Consider the following 20,548-nt stretch of genomic DNA (forward strand, 5'->3'; position numbering starts at 1 on the left):
TGCGGGGTGAAGGCAGGCTGGTGGTGTGGGCTTGCACCGGGCACCAAACTTCCTTGCTACAGCACTGTAGAAATTTCTTCCTCTTAGAACTAGCCCCCAAAATTAAAAGAAAAATAATCTCAATTGAAAGTAAAAAAACACAAGAAAAAAAACTTGAAAAACTTTAAAAGCTTAGAAAAGTAACATAAAAACAAGCGGGAAGATGGATAGATGCTCTGGACTGGCAAATGACAACTCCTTGAAAGGGCTCATAAACTAGAACAAAATTGGGCTGTACAACCACAAGAACTGTATACCTTTACTGTGACTGGACAAATCCACATAAACATGTCTTCAACTGCAATCAATAAAATATGTAAGAAACCAATTTACTTGTTTTGTTACAATCACTAAAGTGGGCTAAAGTAATGAGAAGTGCAATGACAGTGGTGAAACTCAAGTATAAGAACATTCATTAACTGCAAATATGAATATTTCTCAAATATTAGACTGTAAAGGTAGTGAAGACCTCAGTGTAACATAGTGTTTCCTGAGGAATTTGCCTAGTCCATTTCAATTTGAGATTCAAATTGAACAAGAATGTACATTTTGCTTATAGTTTATTTTTGTATTTGAGTGACATCTAGTGGATATTTGTACAACAAGCTGCTCTTTCCAGGTGTAAATGCTAAACTTTGCAAACTTTTATCAGAAGAGTGGGTACTGAATTTCTCACACAACAGGCAGCAAAAGGGTTTCCTGATTTTTCTATTATATCAATGTACATAAGCTTATTCATGTGAACTATACCACAGATGGTAGCTCTCTAGCCATAGAACATATGTAGCAGGACACAACACTAAAAAAATATTCATCATACCATCCTACACCTGGGCATAAGTCTAGTCCTAAAGCCTCTGTCCATTCAGACCATGATCTTCCTCATGTTCAAAACCAGTGAAAAAACTTCATAGACTATTTTTTTCCTAAGACTGTCAAAGAATCCTAATTAGGATCACTGGTACTAAGGTTTTGTGACTTACCTACCGGGAACTGACCTGAAACCTGTCATGTCATATTAGCTGCTGTTTAAGCCCCATAAGGTCTTGTGGCTGGAGACAGCACTGTTTCTGACAACTCCGTATGCAGGTTGGTATGTCAGGGCAGTGGCCACAGAGACCAAACTGGAGCATGCACTAGATTACAAGATGCAATTGAAGACCTAATACAAATTTGAAGAGTTTTTTAATATATTCAAAGAAACAAAACAAATCTCTCAAAATTATGCCTCCTACTTTAAATAGTGCCATACAAGCCATGTGAGTTTTGCTGTGGCATAACTGAAGTGTTATTAAACATACATTCAGCTCAAAGTGTCTGAACTAAACCAATTACATAATTAACAAAAAAAATTGTAAGATTCGTGGAATGTATATTTTCTAATGCAGCGATCAGCAAACTTTTAAGGCTGTGGCCTGGATTGACACAGTTTGGGTCAGAGGCAGACAGATCAGTGGGTGCTAGGATCCAGCCACCACTACCACTAATCCTCAGTGGTATGGGGAGAGTGACTACTGCTGAAACCTCCCAGCCACTGAATCCCACTTAAGCTCTACCTCTGCAAGCCGGATCTAGCCCATGAACCATAAGTTGTCAACCCCTACTCTAAAGTCATATATATATTGAATATATTTCCAGGTCTTATATTGTCCCATGTAAGTCAGTTCATGCTACAGTTTGGGCTCTGTGGCCACTGTCCTGACATACCAACTTGCATACTGATGTGCAGTGCTGTCTCCAATCAGAAAAAAATACAGGGTTTAAACAGCTGCTGGTATATTTGATACCTCTTTCCATATAGATACTGAATCACTGATGACAACTCATTGCATATATGTAGTAGGTTTACTGGGAAAATAAGGGCTTACATCAGTATTCATCTCCAGCTTGTATCTATAACATCGCTCAAAAGATACTTTCTATTGTTTCTTAATGATATTTTTTCAAAGTAAGCTTTCCCTAAAAATTATTTTATTTCCAGTCTTTTACAAAAAAAGTCTAGTCCAAACATTGTGGTGCCCTAGGAGACCGAGAGAGAGAGAGAGTTACATTTTTACAGATTACTTTCAGGGTGCCAACAAGCAGCAGCAGATTCCAATCTTTGTGGGCTAATATGCACATAGCAATATTTGATGTCAGAAGGCAAGACAGATATGAACCTTTATAGACTAACTAAATATGTGATGCAATGAACCTGGGTTCACAACTTTTATGCTCTCTCATATATATTTTATTTAATACGTCTCTATAAAGGTGCCTATCTACCCTGCCTTCTAACTGACTTCAGACTAACCTAGCTAACTACCTCTCTCTGCTCACAAATGTTTTGATGGCCACATGTGCTTAGAGAATACCATCACCCAATGTAAATGTTTCACAGCCAGATACCACAAAGTGCAAAGTTCCAGGTATAAGTACCATAAGGAAAAGGAAAAAAAAAAGAAATGTACGTGCTTAAATAATCTTTGGAGTCAAACTAGCTAACCACCAGCATGTAATAATTTTTAAATGGTTGACAACAGTTTAAATAGTGTGGAATAAAAATATTTTTGTCCTCTATAGGAAATGATTTCCCTTTCAGTGTAAAACATTCTGGGACTGGTAGTAGTGAAGTGCAACTTAGTCACATTCCTAGCTTTATCCAAGCTTAGCTGTGAGATGTATATTACTAAAAAAATAAGAGTAACACGTATCTCAGAAAATAACTGCGTATGAAGAAACCTAACTTTGTTTACATTTTACAAAACGTCAATAAAATAGACTCATATAGCCTAATGAAAAACAAAATGCAAAGTACAGCATGTAAAACTGAGTTTGTGAAAAAAACAAGCTGAAAATATCATTGCTCTGACAAAGTTTACTTAAAATCAGTACAACTATTTTTGTGCATATAGTATCACAGATATGTAGTTTCAGATAACAGAATGTTGTAAGTCCATTTTCACACATGGAGAAAAAATAAAGCAAAGTTTAATAAAAAGGTATGAAAATTTTTGAGTTTTCTAATAAAAACATCAATATTCTTAACTCTGGCAACTTAAATAAGGAAAAGAAAGTTACCTCCAAAACAGGTACATTTTCTTTTAGTTCAGTTGTATGCGATGCCAGTAAGCCAATCACTCTGGCTACTTTAGTACGTCTATGAATTAAACACATTTGTTACTGAAATGAAAAACATACTACATTTAAAACATAAGAAAAACATTGTTATTGTGACTAGTTATTTATAATGGTATATTATACACAGATAATTAAGTACAGGCATTTTTCAAGCACAATTTTACAAATTAAGTAATTGCAAAAGCCCAGTTTGTTCTTAGATACTACACATTGGGCACATCTACATGTCACCATACGGAAGTACACCTTTTGGAAGTACTAAAGCATGGTGTAGTATATGGGTGGTTACTGCACCATCTGCATGATACACAAGTGAATTTCACTGCTTCATTGCCATACCGACACGCTATCACCTGGGAGTGCACCACCCCGGTGACATAGCTGGCAATCACGTGGCTACATCACCATAGCACAATGTACAGCAATGTAGGGCAACATGTAGGACATCCTTTTCCCCTCTACAACAGCATGTTACTTCAGCAATTCTAACTGAATTATGATATAAGCAATTAGTGGTCTATAAAAAGGCATAGACTTTCCTTTGTTCACTATAAAGTGGATTTAGAAATAATACTCATGCTAATCTCATTTGTTGTTCATATTCATCAACATAATTTAAAATACAAAAGATCACCATGGGTCATTTTACACTTTTCATCTTAGTTGTCAAAACAGATTTCATTCCCAGAAAAACATGAATGGGAGCAAATTAAATATGAGACGCATCATTTTAAAGGACAATTAAAAACTTACTTTAAATGCTGTAAAGGATTAAAAACCTTAATACAAAATAACCAGTAGAGGGCATTATTACATCATAATACTTCTGACTATTAAAGCAAAGTAAGTTTCTATCATTATGAACATTATGAAGGGGTTGGATTAAATCAAAGCTAAATCAAAGTTTAGATGATATTTCCAATTATTTATTTCCTCTACTTCTAAATTACATATGTTAAGTAAAAAAAGAGACCTATTCATGATCACAAATTCATTTTAACAGTGCACGCATTTGTAAAAAATGGACTGTGGTTATGCAATTCGCGTCTTTTGTCAACACTGCAGTAGATTTAATCAGTCAACTCCTGGATTATATTTTTTTATTTATAGTATAAGTAAAATCCTCAACGGCCATTTAAAATTGGTAGTGGCTAGAACATATCAGATCTTGCTATGTTTATGATGCTGAAAATAAACAATTCATTACACATGTCATCAGAAAAGGCTGGCAGTACATAAAATTAAAGGACATCATCTAACATATTCAATGATGATCAGTATTTCAACAAATCCATTTGAAATGAATTACTTGTTACTTACATATCCCAATTGGCAGCTGCCCTCATCTGCTGAAGTAATACTGGAAACTACAATTAAAAACATACGATCCATTGTGAACCGAACTCCCTGATGCTATATGAGAATCAAGATAATGGTAGACAGTATTCAAAGTTTTATATTAAATATTAAAAAAACCCTGAGTTTATTTTGCAAATATAAAACAAGGGTAGGCAGTGAAAGCAAAAATGTTAACTGAATATTGAATAAATCTATGTATTCTATGATCTAATAGGGGCGTCCGTCTCCCAACTGCATGTTCTTATTTTGTCAGACCTTTGGCTAGACCATATTCTGCCTTTGGTGTTACCACTATAAACCTGGTTTCAACAGCTGAGGGAAATTTAACTTGGCTGTACTTTCCATACTTTGGCCTATTTTGATTCCCCCAAATTCTACCATCTTTAACATTTCATGGTCTTATTAAGCTTGGGAACACTTCACAATTTACTCTTTATTAATATAGCAAATGATTATAAACATATTTATCTAGTCCAAAAGATGCAAAGCCCCCCAGCTCCTCCTCAAAATTTTTATTTGGCATGAAATTTAGTAGCATAAAATATAATAGGCATAATTCATTATTTTGTCCTTAATTCATTGTATTGTATTCGTCATTATATCAACAGTTTCTTAAAATAGAAATAAAAGGGAAGCATTGCTAACGACAGCTGAGTTGTTGCAATGGCTGACATGTGAACCATGCTGACTCTCCCAGAACTCTATTACTTACCAGCTGTGAGCAGATTAGTCTAGTTGCCACTTCTTTGTGGCCAGCTACAGTGCACAGATAGCAAAGCAAATTCAGTTTAGCTCGTGGTGTCCCAGTATTCTTTTCAGTGCAGTCGATCAATGAACAAATTTGTTGCAAAAAGTCATTCCAATCCGTTTCTTTCAGAGATGATAGTTTCTCAGCTGTTTAAAAAAATTGAGCAGCTGTTTAAAAAATCAGAACTTGTAATCTTTGATTTCATTTTACGTACTAAATGTGTCAACATTAATCAAAGCAGTTTCAAATCTTCTGGACGCAATCACAATTTTAATGTTTAAAACAGGAAGGGACCAAGACACAACCAAAGTTTGGTAGCAGGGGAGCAGTAGCTGTGTTAATTGCTGCAGCTCCCAGAGCTGCGGCAGTTAATGCTGTCACCATTCACGGTTCTGTCAAATTTTCAGACTTATAAGGAGACCCACAGGGCAGATAAGGCAGCCCCATGTGCCAGGTCTGGCCACGTATGCCACATTTTGCTTGAAGACTGGCTCCATGCCGCTCTTTCGGCTCACAGGGCCCAATGAACTGGGCACCACTAGTTTAAAATATTAAGAAAGTGATATTTAGAACACAGCTCCTAAACTACAAGTTACTCTTCAATTTAACACTTGGGCTCTACACAGAGCATGGAACTATAGGTTATTTATTTATCTATTTATTTATTTTTACTATCTACCCTTTAAGGACCAAGATCTGAAAATATTAGTCCATGAATCTCTCTCACAAAGAATCTGCTGAACATTTGTTTGGGGACAAAGGCAATGATAAAACTCCGTCAGCAAAATCACTGTCCAACAAATTTTACAGAATAAAGAAAAGAATCTTACATTATTCTTTACTCACACCTCCTGTTTACACACCCAAGAAGCAAAAAATTACTAGGCACAAACACTATCTGATTTCTAAAAAGGAAAATATTTTCAGCTAAAGTACACAGCCCTTCCTCAAAACGTAATAAAGCCTAACAATACCTCCAAAAATAAACCAAATGGAAGTGATGCAAAGAAGATATGGTATGCTCCCAACAACAATTAGCCTTTTGTTCTAATAAAATTACAACTTCAGCAACCATTAAAAAACAACTTGATGCTGGGCATTAGAAACATTTCATAATTGAAGGTGGCATTAGCAGGACTGGGATGGGTGACAGATTCACAGAAGTTTAGGGCTGGAAGTGACTTCGTGAGATCATCAGGTCCAGCCCCCTTGCTCTGGACCGAAAAGACGGTTGGGGTCAAATAACCCCAGCAGGGTGCGTGTGCAGTCTCCTTTTGAAGATCTCCACGGTAGGAGGGTGCCTGCATCACCACAGCCGGGAGTCTATTCCAGAGTCTGGTCACACGAACCGTAAAGAAGCTTTTCCTTATATCCAGTCTGAAACCTCCTTCTAGTTCATGACCATTGCTCCTGGTTTTCCCCTGGGGCACTTTGGTGAATAGCTGTTCACCTACCCTCTGATGCTGTTCCCTGATATATTTGTAAGCTGGCACCAAATCCCCCTGAAGTTCTCTCTTTCCTAAGCTGAACAGTCCCATATCTGCCTCTTCCTCGTATGGCTTGTTCTTCAGGCCTTCATAATCATACGAGCGGCCCTTCTCTGGACTCTCTCAAGCTTCTCCACATCCTTCTTGAAATGTGGTGCCCAGAACAGGATGCAGTACTCCAGCTGCAGCCTCACCAATGCCAAGTAGAGCAGGAGAATAACTTCCTTAGGTTAGCTTGAGATGCCTCGGTTGACACATGCCAGCGTATCTTTTGCTCTGCTAACTGTAGCATCACCCTGGTGGCTCATATTCATTTTATAGTCAATTATGACCTGCAGGACCCTTTCAGACATGGTACTAGGTAGCATGGCACCACTGAGCCTGTAAGTTTGCTGTGGATTTTTCTTCCCCAGATGAAGCACTTTACACTTTTCAGTGCTGAACAGCATCTGGTTCTGGTCTGCTCACCTAACTAATCTGTCCAGGTCTGCCTAGATCACCAGCCTACCCTGAGGTGTGGCCGCACTTCCCCACAGCTTACTGTCATTGGCCAGCTTTGCCAGTGTGCTTTGCAGCCCCATGTCCAGATCATTGATGAAGATGTTGAAAAGCACTGGTCCAAGTACTGAACCCTGAGGGACCCCACTAGCCACCTTCCGCCAGGTAAACACAGATCTGTCAATTAGTACTGTCTGGGTCTGACCCCACAGCCAGTTTCCCACCCATCTGACTGTTGAATTGTAGAGCCCATAGACCTCTAGTTTTACCTTGCAAGCCTCATGGGACACCAAGTCAAAGGCCTTCCTAAAGTCCAAGTAGATGACATTGACCTCATCTCCCTTATCCAGGTAGGAGTAACCTGGTTGTAGAAGGAGATGAGGCTAGTCAGACATGACCTACCCGCAACAAAACCATGCTGGCTGTTGTTCAGAATTTTGCCTATTATCCTATCGCATATGGACTCCTTGAGAAATTTTCTCTCTTCCTCTTCTTGAAAAAGGGCACAACATTGACCTCTCCTGAGTGCCACAAATTCTCAAAGAGGTTCACCAGCGGTCCTGCGATGGCTTTGACTAGTTATGACACCTCTGATTACAGAAACTATTTTCACTTGCTTACACATTTATCAAACTTTAACCATTTTGACTAAACTTCTCCATATCAGTTGTCTGCCTTAGGTTGAATATTTTTCAGAAAATGTCAATTGCAGGGGTTCAAGCATTTCCAAGAACAACAATAAAGAAAATTATGTGATTTTATCTATGTTGAATTCTAGTAATCTTATTTGAAAAAAGCTGGAGCATTCCATTCTTTGGAGCAGACATGCAAAGGGATATGACGTTAGGGATATACACTATGCCATCCCCATGAAATTTACCGTATGCAATCCACTTTATAAGCCTTTGAAAAATCTGCTTCTGTACACTCAAGAGAGACTTTCCAATGTTAAGGTGCTAAGAAATCCCTCAAATTCTGCTCTTATTAAGAATGCTCAAGCCTCTTAAGGCTCCTAGTGCTGATCAGAAAGCACATATGACGTCCTCAGAAAATGCTCAAGCATTCTCCATCCTTTCACAACATCTACATATTACAAAGACTGGGTAATCATGTACCTCTAAATTCAAATTTTCCCTATAATTACTGTTCTAAACAAGGGTGGGGCTGAGCATCTTTCTCTTTCTCCTGTATTTTCAGTGACATCCTAGCTGGCACCCAAGCAGTGTAAAAAGCTCTCCTATTTGAATATAGATGAGAATAGAAGTAAACTGGGATAACAATGTTGGTAAAACTGGAAGTGAAGAAGAGATCTTGAATGGAAGACAGAGCTTGAGACAGGGAGCTGATGAAGAAAGCAGGTCGAGAAGGAAGCAAGATAAGACAAAGTGATGTAAAGAGAATAAAAACTACTGGCCAGACAAAAAATTGTAACAAAGAACTAAGTGGTAAAGACTGGGAAGGTGCAGAAAGAAACCTGAACTGGGATGAGGAATTCATAAGGGAAACTGGAGACAAAGGTGAGTTTGAAAACAGGCTGGATAAGGAGCAAAAAGGAGGAGAAACAAGGACTGGAAAAAATGAATACAACTGTGTAAATTAAGACTGTATCATAATGATTATACATATGAAGGCAGAACTAGAGTTGTACATGTAATGTTAATTTTGGGATTTCCTAACTTTTGAGTTCCTTGACTTGGCAATTTTAATAAGTTTTGTTCATCATTTATAATTTAATTTGCACATCCAGAAAACTGTGATTTAATCAAAGCAATAACACCTGCTTATTGTAAATTTCTGTAAATAAAAACATTCAATTTTACAGATTACTGTAAAGAGTTTCACTTTTTTCCCCAGATCCAAGTTTGATGTGCAGGGGGAAAAAAAATAGAAAAGTTGTAAGTGATGCAAGTGATCAGCTTCTTCTCCACTTCTGTTGTGTGCTAGAAAATGCTGCAACTTTGAGAAATACATGTAAGCATAGAGATTCCACTTTCCTGAGCATATTTTAAATAATGTCAGCTTTCCATAATTTTAAGGTAAGAAATGGATTTATGTGGTACTATTTTGGTTAATACGTTTAAACAATAACAGCTCCTAATCACTTTCTTGTGGACTGCACTGCAATTCATGAAGATCATTCATTGTCCTTGCAATTATTGTAGATATTATGTGAAACTTGATCTTAGGTTTATTTCAACAATTTAGCATTGTTTATAACAAAATTACAATGTAATACAAGAAACATGAATCACCAACTATGAAACTTAAAGATATGAATCAAAAGGAGACTGCAGCTCTTCAAATGGAAAATAACAAAGAGGAAAAGAATTATTACGTTTACTTCTGTAGCACTTATACTTTTAAACAACTTTAGCAGGATTGTACCTGAATATGCTGGTATATGTAGTGTTTTCTGATCAAATCTAACTGGTGCTTGTTTCATTATCTGGAAAAAAAAGTTGTTTGATATAACTATTAGTTTTTAAAAGAACTGCTGAAAGTCTGAGTAGATAAACTTGATATTATGAATCATGAGATTATTTCATGCACCCAATAAAAACATTCTTGCCATTACTAAGGCGATGTCAACTTTATCACATAAATTTATTCCAAGCTATTACTTACGATTTAAAGTATCAGTCTGGCAGTAATTAAGTAACCAATTTCAGCATTGAGCTGATTTTAATGAACAGAAATAGAGCACCCATAATTTGTTTTACATTTTTACTTCACTTCCATAAGAAAAAAATGCCTTTTCTTTTTAAAATGATCTATTGTAGGGTAATAAATAGACGTGGTTAAAGACCAATTAATAAAGAGTTTCTATTATATAGTACGTACATTGAAAGCATTACCACATTGTTAAAAAAAAAGGAAATTTCATATTAGCATAGTAATGCATCCAGTGCTAAATGCATATTTTCATGAGAGATCAATATGCAATGAAGGTTTATGGTTGAGTTGGACAATTACTTATACATTCAGTTATGCATTTGAGTGTGATTTATAGTAACGGGATGTCAATACAGTGTAGCTGGAGTTTAGAGGGCAGTATGCGACACAAGAACAGTGTGGATTGGAATATTTTCTCCTAAAAATCATCAGATGCATGAGTATAGCTAGTTAAGAGAAAGTATGTTGCTGATTTAAGTTGGAACTTCTCTAAGGCAGATATGTAATGTTATTGCAGGTTCCCCATTTTTGTCATGGAATAACTTGCATTGCTTTTTGTAATATCTGGCGTGTTACATAAAAGTCATGCAAAACTCACATTTTATCCTCTAAATTCTCTAAACTTGTATCATCACAGTGTGAAAAAAACTCCAGAAAATTCAAGAAGGCTTGCTAAATGACTGGGTGTATTTGTGTATAATGAAAATTATAAAGGTAAGGAAGAGTTTCACTGTGTGAAAAGTTGCTGTGCATAAACAGCCCAGCCCTGCAAGCCCTTAATCTATTATTTACTATTTTATTGTATTGTACCTTTGGATTGTCAAGAATGGGGGTTACAATAAGGTCAAACTCAGTGTAGATAAGCTCTTTTAGCCTGAACTCCATATCCTGCTGACTTGAACATATATGTTCAGCCTAGAAAAAGAAAAATGTACATAAGTAGACAGATTTATAACAAAGAAAACTTTTCTTCTGCAACATTGTGTTTCACCATTACCAAACCGCACTGTATAGATCAGTGGTGCTCAATCTCATGCCAGCCCATGGGACTTACAATAGGTCCAGAAATTTGGTGCTGAGGGAGTGGTGGCATCATTAAATTTCTACTCCCCTCCTGCCATATTTCTAGACCTCTGTGGAGTCTTTTGGGCTGGATGACATGTCCTTATGCATTAGATCATTCAAACACATGGTCGGGCCAGTGTGTTGCGTCACTCCATGACTGGATCCCAGAACACAGGTCACTCCACAGCCAGACTGCCTCCCTGGACCAATGCCACATGCTGGATCCATTCTCTGGGACCAGATAGGTTCAGCATCATTGGTATAGATAAGAGAAATACTCTTAGTTCTGTATATTTTATGTATTTACCTGAATCAAGATGACTTTAAATTTAAGATGACCCCCTAATAATTAGATTCTCTATGTGGAAAATGTATCAATTTGTTTAGAATATACAGAACCTAATTATCAGGGGGCTGTCTTAATTTTTTCCCCCACCACCATTTCTTGCAGACATCTGCCAATCCCCACTTCCCCACAACACTGTACTTGAATCTAAGACAAGGGGCCTTCTCCCCCCCATGCCAAACAAGGAACATAACTGTATTTCCTCAGATCTAAGACAAGGTTTATATAGTGCCTAGATTTCTTAACCTATAGTAAACAAAGACAGCTCAGTAAAGGGCAGGAGAACAAAAAGTAGCATCATCACCTTTTTATAGATTGGAAACTGAGGCAGAAGAAAATTAAACAGCTTGCCTGAGTCCTAAAAGTCTGAAGAATAGGGATCTTAATATTCAACATTCCTGCCATCCTTATCACTACATATTTCTATTAGCAGATTCCTCCCAATTGTACAGATAATGCTTTTTTTCTTAAGCCTCATGTAGAAAGAATAGGTATTTATATACAACTAAGAGTTTATGCCATTTTTGACATAACTTTCATTCCTGAGAGGAAATATTCTATATGGACAACATCCAACACTTGAAAAAGCATTTCAAAGTTTATCTAGAAATATAAGAGAAAGGTATGTGCACAAACATTCATGCCCAATTTGCAAAGGAATCAATTTTGCACAAGATTATTTAATGTGATTAAATTTACATATTATGGATTAGTCTCACTGAAAATTCAAAACACACATGTCTTTGCAAGAGCAGGGCCCAAGATATTAAAAACATTTTCTTAATAGTAAAGACATCTTGGAATTAATATCTACAGTTATTTATGTAATTATATTAATAATCTCATTGCCTCTAACATTTAAAATGCAATTATTTTATTTCATGGATTTTATGTTATTTATTAGACTGCATTTGGAACATTTAAAGTATGTGAGACAATTAATCTTTCTTTAGAGTACAATTAGTTATAATAAAGGTGATTTAAAAAAACTATCAGGTATGTTTTATGAACTATAATTATATTAACATATTTCTTTTAAGTGGCAATATCAATAAATAAAAAAATCATTTATTTCACATATGGACCTTTGTTTACAAATACACACACACACACACACTTCCACAAAAAACCCTGTAGCTTAAAAACTACCACAGTAATGAGTATTTTTAAAAACACTACAGTATGAAATCCCTAGTCTTTAAAGACTATAGAAACGATAAAATCAGATAAAGTACAGTGTTTTGATCACTGAAGTTTATATTTTCTAAAAAGGATATGCTTATACATGTGAACTAACATTAAATATTGCAGTAACAACCTTAAATATGACCCTAACATATTTCTTCTATAATGCAGTTTCTTAGTAAGGTATTAAATCAGTATTGCATATTATACAAAGCCATTATTGAAAGCTAAATAATTATGTAAGTATACACCATTTTATATACTTTACTTGGTACAGAAGTTGTAAAGTAAAAACAAAAAAAGTGTATCAGTACTATTTCATGTTTAATACTGACGCATAAATCTTTGAGGAATTCAGGCTACAACCTTAAATCTAAAAACACTACCAACAGGCTATAATATTTTTCTGCTCACCTTTGTGGCCTGTAAATCTCTCTGAGGGGAATTGTTAGTAGGAGTAAGAAGAACGCTGTTGGTTTCTACAGCAATGCTGGTTCTAGGGGTAGGACGGGAGCTAAAATAAAGCCAAAAAAGAGAGAGAGAAAGAAAGAGAGAGAGAGAGAGAGAGTCCTGAATAGGTTTCATATTCTATAAACCATACTCTAGTTGTTGAAACTTTCACACATTTCCCATTTTTCTGAAAAGCTGTAAGGCTGTCAGGCACAAAAATTGTTCCATCTACCAAAAATGTACTTACTGTTTTTAAAATACCCCTGAATAGGGTAAACATGGCAAAATCCCATCTCCTCAATCTAAGTCATCAAATATCTCAAGAGAATTAAAGTCACTGGAAATGCTTCTCGGCCTTTTGAAGGCTCAGATCGAGCGAAAACATTTATTCTTCTGTTCTCACTACCAGCTCTGTGAAAGCTGGGAAAGTATTAAAAAATTACAAAAGATTCTCATGCCTTCCCCCCACCCCCACACACTCCCATTTCCAAGGCCGTTTGTTCATAAAAACTTTAAAAGCAAGACAATGAAAGGAATCAGCATGGAGAGACTAGTGTGCAACACATCTGTGATCACAAAAACATTTGTGATCACAATTAAAATCATTTAAATACTTTTACTTGAGATTTTAAAACTGTACACAGGAAACTCAGATGTTACATTATCAATTTTAATCGTATTCCACATTTGTAATTTTAGTCATTTTATTTATAGTTTGTGTCCACAAAGAAACATGACTTCTTCAGATGGAAACTGGAATTCAATTTTAAAATGCACAAAAAGAAGCATGTCAGTATTATTAGTTAAATATCTGTACATTAATACGCCGTACAAAAAAAGAAAGGAGCTTAACTAGCTATTTCCTTTCATAATTTATTATGCAAAGGAAGTATTGTCTAAAGATGATAAACAGAATCAATTATTTGTGATTATCATGTCAAGTTCAAAATTTAGGATTGGTAAATCCCATCCTTCACACCTTGTCTTTATTCATAAGTGACAGAAAGAAGATGCATGCTTTTCCACTTTCTCAGCTCCCAGTTTGACTCTGAATGAGCTAATCACTGAACTAAACTACCAGAAAAGATACAAAAGGAAGAAAATTTTCTCTCTGCCTTGCAAAAAACCTTATTATAGTCAAACACTGGTTTAGCACAGTGTTTCTCAACCCGTGGTACGTGTACCCCAGCGGTATGCGAGACATGGGCAGGGTATGTGGGTAATGCATTTTGGCCTTTGCTTTCTCAGGCCAGAAACTCTAACCGCCACCCCTCCCACTGTGTCCAGTGCACCGGGGCTTTCACTCCCCAGCGTCAGTGTGCCAGGTAATAGGGAGGGAGGCCCCGTGCAGGCTGCTTTGCTCCATGCCACAGTAAAAAAAAGTGGGGCTCAGCTCACAGTGATGGTATTACCCACATACCCCCTGCCTGCGTCTCGCATACCGCCAGGGGTACACGTACCATGGTGGGACTTCCGGTTTCACTTTTGCTGTGTCAGTCGGCATGGGGTATGTAAGGTATCAAAGGTTGAGAATCACTGGTTTAGCACATCCACAAACCCTTTGTTTCCAGATATTCGACTTGTGACTCCCTTCAAATGCAATGGTTTGACTTCCTTCAAAAGTCTGGCAGTCAAAATGTCTGAATTAAAGATTAAAATAGCATCATTTTTCTTCAAGTTAAACTTAGTTTAGCACATTACAATTTTATTTTATTTTTTTATAAAGAGGGTTTTCAGTGTTCTTTTTTAGTAAATCTTATTTTTTTCAAAAATCACTGGCTGAACTACTCTTACGGCTGATGGGCTATTCGTCTTGTGTGTTTGGATCATAACACATGAGCCCTTTATTTGGGCTCATCTTCTGCAAGAGCAGTACATGACTAGTATTTTTAATTAGCATTTACCTTCTCCATTCAGACAAAAACTGAGCCTATAACTAAAATTAATCACTTCATTTTTTTTTCCTTACAAACTACTGGGGTACATGGCACAAATAATACATAGCAATTGATATCCTCTATAGGACTTGCTTAACAAATTTGCAGATGACAGTAAACTGGGCAGAGTTGCAGACACTAGAGGGCAGGGCTAGGATCCAGAATGACCTGGAAAACTGGAGAAATGGTCCAAATCAATCAGATGAAATTCAGCAAGGATAGCTGCAAAATCCTTGTGGAACACCTGCATCACAAATACAGACTGGGGAATGATTGGCTAAACTGCAGTACTACAGATAATCTAGTGAGGATTACGTTAGACCATCAATTGATTATGGGGAAACACTGTACTCTTATTACAAAAACAAAACAAGTCAAAAACTAGGCTAGAGATTAGGAAAAACTTTATGGCTGGGGACAGACATTACACGTAAACCTGTGTATCAGTGATCAGACACTGGATTAAACCTGTAACAGAACAGACATTCAGGGCATATAAACCAGTTTGAAAATGGCTGAAACTGGTTTGAGATAAACCTGGTTGAATATAGTATCAGACTTAACTGATTTGGGTCAAACTGGTTTATGCAATATCTGTCCCAGACTCCTTCCCGGTTTCACTTAAACCAGAGTCCCCCAGCATCCCAGATGCTTTGCAGCCCTGGGCGGGGCTCTCTGCTCCAGAGCAAAACTGGCCCCACCCCTCTGCCTGGTTTCCCTCTGCTTCCCCCTCCCCCCTTCCTGCACAAGCAGAGATTCCCCACCTCCCTTCTCCCACAGCACGGACCAGACCATAGGCAGCATGTGGTAAGGCAGACAGGACAAAGGCAGATAGGCCAGTAACTGTTTATAGCTTTTTGGAGCTAATCAACAGGTCAGCTGGTAATGTCCCTCTGTTCTTTCCTTGGGAAAAGTTGTTTAAATTAATGAGAGAGGCTTTTGTTTTCTTGATGGGGTGCTAAATGCTCTGTTAACAACACCCTATTGGCTCCCTCCCTGGTCAGGAGGAGCAGGGGGAAGGAGGAGGAGGGACACTCCTCCTTAATCAGAGTGTCGGTCCAGGGCGTGGCCATGCCCCCCTCAGCTCAGCACTGAAAAATAGAAGGGAGGGCTTTTCTAGCACCCCCCAGCTTCTAGCCTGAGCTACTGCAGGCACGTGTCTGCATTTCTTCAGTTCAGAGGGAATGTTTTCATGGTTAGAAACCGGTTCAGCCTAGCCAGGTTAGACTAACCTGCAAAGACTGAATCAATTCAGGCTCAGGTTTTTTGAATGTCTGTCACAGACTATGACTATGAAAGCCGTTAAGCATTGGAATAGGCTACCCAGAGAAGTTGTAGAATCTCCATCCCTAGAACTATTCAAGAGCAGATTAGTTAAACAGTTTAGTCAGGGATGCTGCTGCCTTCTAACCCTATTTTTTTACCTGTGAACTGCAGTAAAAAACTGTTAGACTATCTGAAACAAAATGTTTCAAACATACTGTCCTATTAGGATGTCATTAAGGACTGTTTAAATAGTAAAGAGCACTGCGGCTGCTTACAGACGTTAACAAAAAAAATGGCACTTTAAACTTGGCATGCTCCCAATCCGCGCCCAGTGCATGTCCAGAAGGCAGAGCATGTTAGTTGGACCCAGCTTGCCCAATGTCTGGTCTGTATAGCTCAGGCGTTTAGTGGGGCTTTTTTGGTATTTTTATCTAAGAGCTGATTGAATCAGCTCTTAGATGAAAATGCCAAAAAGCCCTGTTGAAGCACCTGACCTATACAGACGCTGAAGAACCAGGTCAAACTACTGTGCTGCTGCTTCTGGTAAAGTGTGGTTTTTTCTTTTGTGTTTTTTTTTTTTTTTAATGTCTGTAAGCAGGCTGTGCATATGTAAAGTAAGAACAATTTCAAAGTTCTAAACAATGGATAAACCTACAATAATGTTTCTCTAATCTGGTTTAGGAAAACAGCGAAGATTAGCCCTCTCTGTGAAAAACAGTACTAAAAACATTATTTAAATTTCTACATCTCTCAAAGTTGAAGGAGACGACTTTATACTATTTAAACTATGTACTTATATGCCACCTTTCCCTATGAACTTGTGGGACAAATACTTCATTCCAGCCATGTATTATATCTTAATATAGTAACAAAATATCTGAGCATATAGAAAGTAAAAATTATAGACTGCTTTTGTTGTTCATACCTGAGAAGAAACATAGATTCACTTGATTCACCATCAAGTGCACTTTTAGGCTGCAATTCATCTGGATTTTCTGTTGAAAAGAACACACAGGACTTGCATTCATTAACAAATAAGAGGAATAAAACACATCTTGCTGGGAACAAGTGGCTGATAAGATTTATGGGATTTGTTCATCCCAAATTAATTCGTTACTGAATTTCATTATTAGCTATGTATAATATTACCTAGCTTGAAAGATCTGTTAGGGTGTTTATTATCTGCTCCTGAGGATGACAGATTATCTGATTTTGTATTGGTATCTAAAGGCTCCTTGGTATTTCTGGATACAAATGCCTCTGAATTTTCACTGCCAGTTAACAAGAGAAGAGAGAGAGAGATACAAATTACTGAATGCATTTTAAAAGTCAATATAATTTCAATTATTATTTATTCTTTGTATTACTGAAACCTTTATCATGAACCAGGACTACACTGTACTAGCTTCTGTACAAACAGTGTTTGCATCAGTGTTAGCAATGGTAGTACACAGGGTTCTACCAAGTAACTGGTAGAAAATCTCAGTACTAAAACTCCTGAATCTTAACACCCATTAATTATGAGGAATCAGTGCCAGTGGCGCTAAATATATTAGAGATGAAACTAGAGAGGCTAATTTTATATCACCATAACAAATGATTTATTAAATTATTTCAAACTACAGAAAGACCATACATCTGATGACAAGGAGTTTTAGAAAACCTGTGCAACTTTACACCGGGTTACAAAAAGCAGTAGTCAAAACAAATGTGTGTTTAACAGTGAAGTCTATAAACTAAACTAAGACAGATGAAAGCTACTTGATTACCTTTTGCACATGGAGGTTAATAAATTAAAAGGTTGGCATACCCTTTTAGATGCAACTGTACTTTGCTATTAAAAATATGCTTCTCTAGGGTTCACATTCTGAGAACTTGACCCACAAGCTTAGCTTCCTTATACTCAAGAACCATACAGAATGTGAGAGTTTACTGGCTGTGAATCCCATTGAGTCAAGAAGCTCAGAAATGTAGGTGGTCAAGCACTTGTATCACTTCAATAGTACTAGCAATAGTAGTAGTGCTAATAAAAGCCACCACCATTCTAATCATGTTATATACCCGTGCACACAGCAAATCTAAACAACACAGTAGTTAAAACCCCAGTAAGCCATTCTAGATAACTTAACAGAATATGTGAAAAAATAACATAAAGGCTTAGACTGTAGCATGTTCTGTAAAGGAATCTCATAAATCTCTTGTACTGTCTTGTATCATCTCTAAGAGGTTAGATATTAGTCCACTTTGTACCAGGAAGCAAACAGCTAATAATTTCTAAATTTGGAAAGGAAACGGTATAGACTCCAAGATGGTTAGATCTCTTATTTACTTAAAATTCAGCAGATCTTTGACAGGTGATGTAAAATACCCAGATATTTCATAAAGAAAACCACTATATTTATGAGCAACACAAGCACCACCCACATTTATCACAGACTTTCTTGTCTTAATTATGTCCCTAAATGTATATTCTGGTTTCTTGCTTGACTGGCAATATGAAATCCTGCAGCACTTAAGCCATAAGCAGGGAGAGAGTTAAAGAGAACAATGGAGGAATATAAAATAAATATTGTGGAGACCCATCATTCTAAAAGACTACCATTTCACTGTTTTGGAACGAAAAAGATCTTCCAAACCTATAAAACAAGGTATATAAAAGAACAACCATAATAAAATATTCAAAGTAAGAAATTATAAAATAAGTCAAACAGAAGTAATTATGGAGAAGCCCAACCCTTTTATTGCACTTTTGAGAGATCCTATTTTCAGAAATGTCACACATGCAACACAGTGTAAACAATTTTTGTTTATAATGTTTTGTATTATAGTTTTGTCTACATGCTTTTATGTTTTTATAGTTTTTATGTTTATGTTTTATATTCTAGTTCCTGATCTATGCTTACATTCACCTAGTTATAAAACTTAACTGTATAAAAGCAAGATGCTGAACTGCTAAGCTTCATGATACTATAAGACTAATTCATGAAAAGCACTAAAGGATTATTTTTATCAACAGATGTGTTGATAAAAATAACTCATCTCTCTAAAACAGAGATAATATTGACCCACATTTAAAAGGTTTTGAGAAACCTGAAAAGGGCATTACATAAGTGCATATTACAGTGCATCATTATTATACAAACAAGAAGAAAAGTAAGAGCAATCAGTTTAGCAAGAAATTTCAGTTTGTTATAGTTAGGAGAAAAGCAAGTTTATTTCAGCACCAACATATACTGTGCAAATGTCTTCTAAATTAAGCTGAGAATGAAGTTCCAAATTCAGCTCCCCATACATACGCAACGAATCTCCAGTGAAGTCAATAAAACTATTAATTTGTGGGAAATGAGTGAGATTTCTCATCATATGGCAAGTAAATGAGGGCACAACTTCACAATGACAAAAATAATGTAATTCTAAAGATGTGGAAGATATACATCAAGTGACATGAAACAGCTCAAGTAAATTATTGTTCTAGAAATACTAAAAAATGAAGTTTAAAATTTCTTATATCCCAAGAAAAATACAAGTGACTACCAGAAAAAACAAGCAGCAAGGCGTTTATGTGATACAATCACTCCACTATAAGGTATACTGTAGTTGGGAGAGCCGTTGAACAAGCCTTTAGGCATTAGGTGCTCTTCTCTGAAGAGGGTCTAAGAAATATACACACAGGCTGAACTAAACAGCAGAGACAAGACTCCATGTAAAGGCAAACAGTCTGCTTGGAGGGAAGAACAAGGGCAGAGGTCTCATAGATTCATAGTTGGTAGGGTCGGAAAGAACCCAAGTACATCATCAAATCCGACCCCCTGCCATGGGTGGGAAAGGATGTTGGGGTCAAATGACCCCGGCTAGGTGATTATCCAGTCTCCTTTTGAAGACCCCCAGGGTAGAAGTGAGTACCACTTCCCTTGGAAGTTGGTTCCAGATCCTAGCTGCCCTGACTGTGAAGTAGCTCCTCCTGATAACTGGCATGAATCTACTCTCAGTCAACTTATGGCTGTTATTCCTTGTTACTCCCGGTAGTGCTCGGGGGACACAGCAGGGACTCTTCCATTGCCTGCTGGTCCCCCTTGGCCTGTTTGTAGATGGCCACCAGATCCCCCCCTCAGCCTCCTCTTGTGGAGGCTGAACAGGTTCAGGTTCTGTAGCCTCTGCTCATAGGGCCTGCCTTGCTGCCACCTGATCAAGCAAGTGGCCCTCCTCCGCACCCTCTCCATGTTGTCCACATCCCTCCTGAAGTGCGGCACCCAGAACTGGGCACAGTACTCCAATTGCGGCCTGACCAGTGTCGCATACAGGGGGAGGATCACCTCCTTGGACCTGCTCGTGATGCATCTATGGATGCATAACAAGGTGCAGTTAGCCTTCCTGA

General features: G+C 37.3%; 1 protein-coding gene across 2 annotated transcripts in view; it reads right to left on the reverse strand.

Annotated features, from left to right (window-relative positions):
* Positions 1 to 20,548, reverse strand: part of ULK4 (unc-51 like kinase 4) — a 442,797-nt gene that overhangs the window by 396,627 nt on the left and 25,622 nt on the right. The window contains exons 9-16 of one of the 2 annotated variants that reach the window (XM_019537396.1): positions 17,323 to 17,444; positions 17,099 to 17,168; positions 12,935 to 13,034; positions 10,735 to 10,839; positions 9,637 to 9,697; positions 5,231 to 5,412; positions 4,480 to 4,526; positions 3,100 to 3,178 (exon numbers count right to left, since the gene is read on the reverse strand). In XM_019537396.1, the coding sequence (XP_019392941.1) occupies positions 3,100 to 3,178; positions 4,480 to 4,526; positions 5,231 to 5,412; positions 9,637 to 9,697; positions 10,735 to 10,839; positions 12,935 to 13,034; positions 17,099 to 17,168; positions 17,323 to 17,444 (766 nt within the window). Of the gene's footprint in view, positions 1 to 3,099; positions 3,179 to 4,479; positions 4,527 to 5,230; positions 5,413 to 9,636; positions 9,698 to 10,734; positions 10,840 to 12,934; positions 13,035 to 17,098; positions 17,169 to 17,322; positions 17,448 to 20,548 lie in introns of both variants that reach the window. The other variant, XM_019537387.1, reaches the window with a different exon arrangement.

This window comes from Crocodylus porosus, unplaced genomic scaffold, assembly GCF_001723895.1.
Source record: "Crocodylus porosus isolate Cpor-Errol unplaced genomic scaffold, CroPor_comp1, whole genome shotgun sequence".
In the NCBI taxonomy this organism is placed as follows: domain Eukaryota; kingdom Metazoa; phylum Chordata; order Crocodylia; family Crocodylidae; genus Crocodylus; species Crocodylus porosus.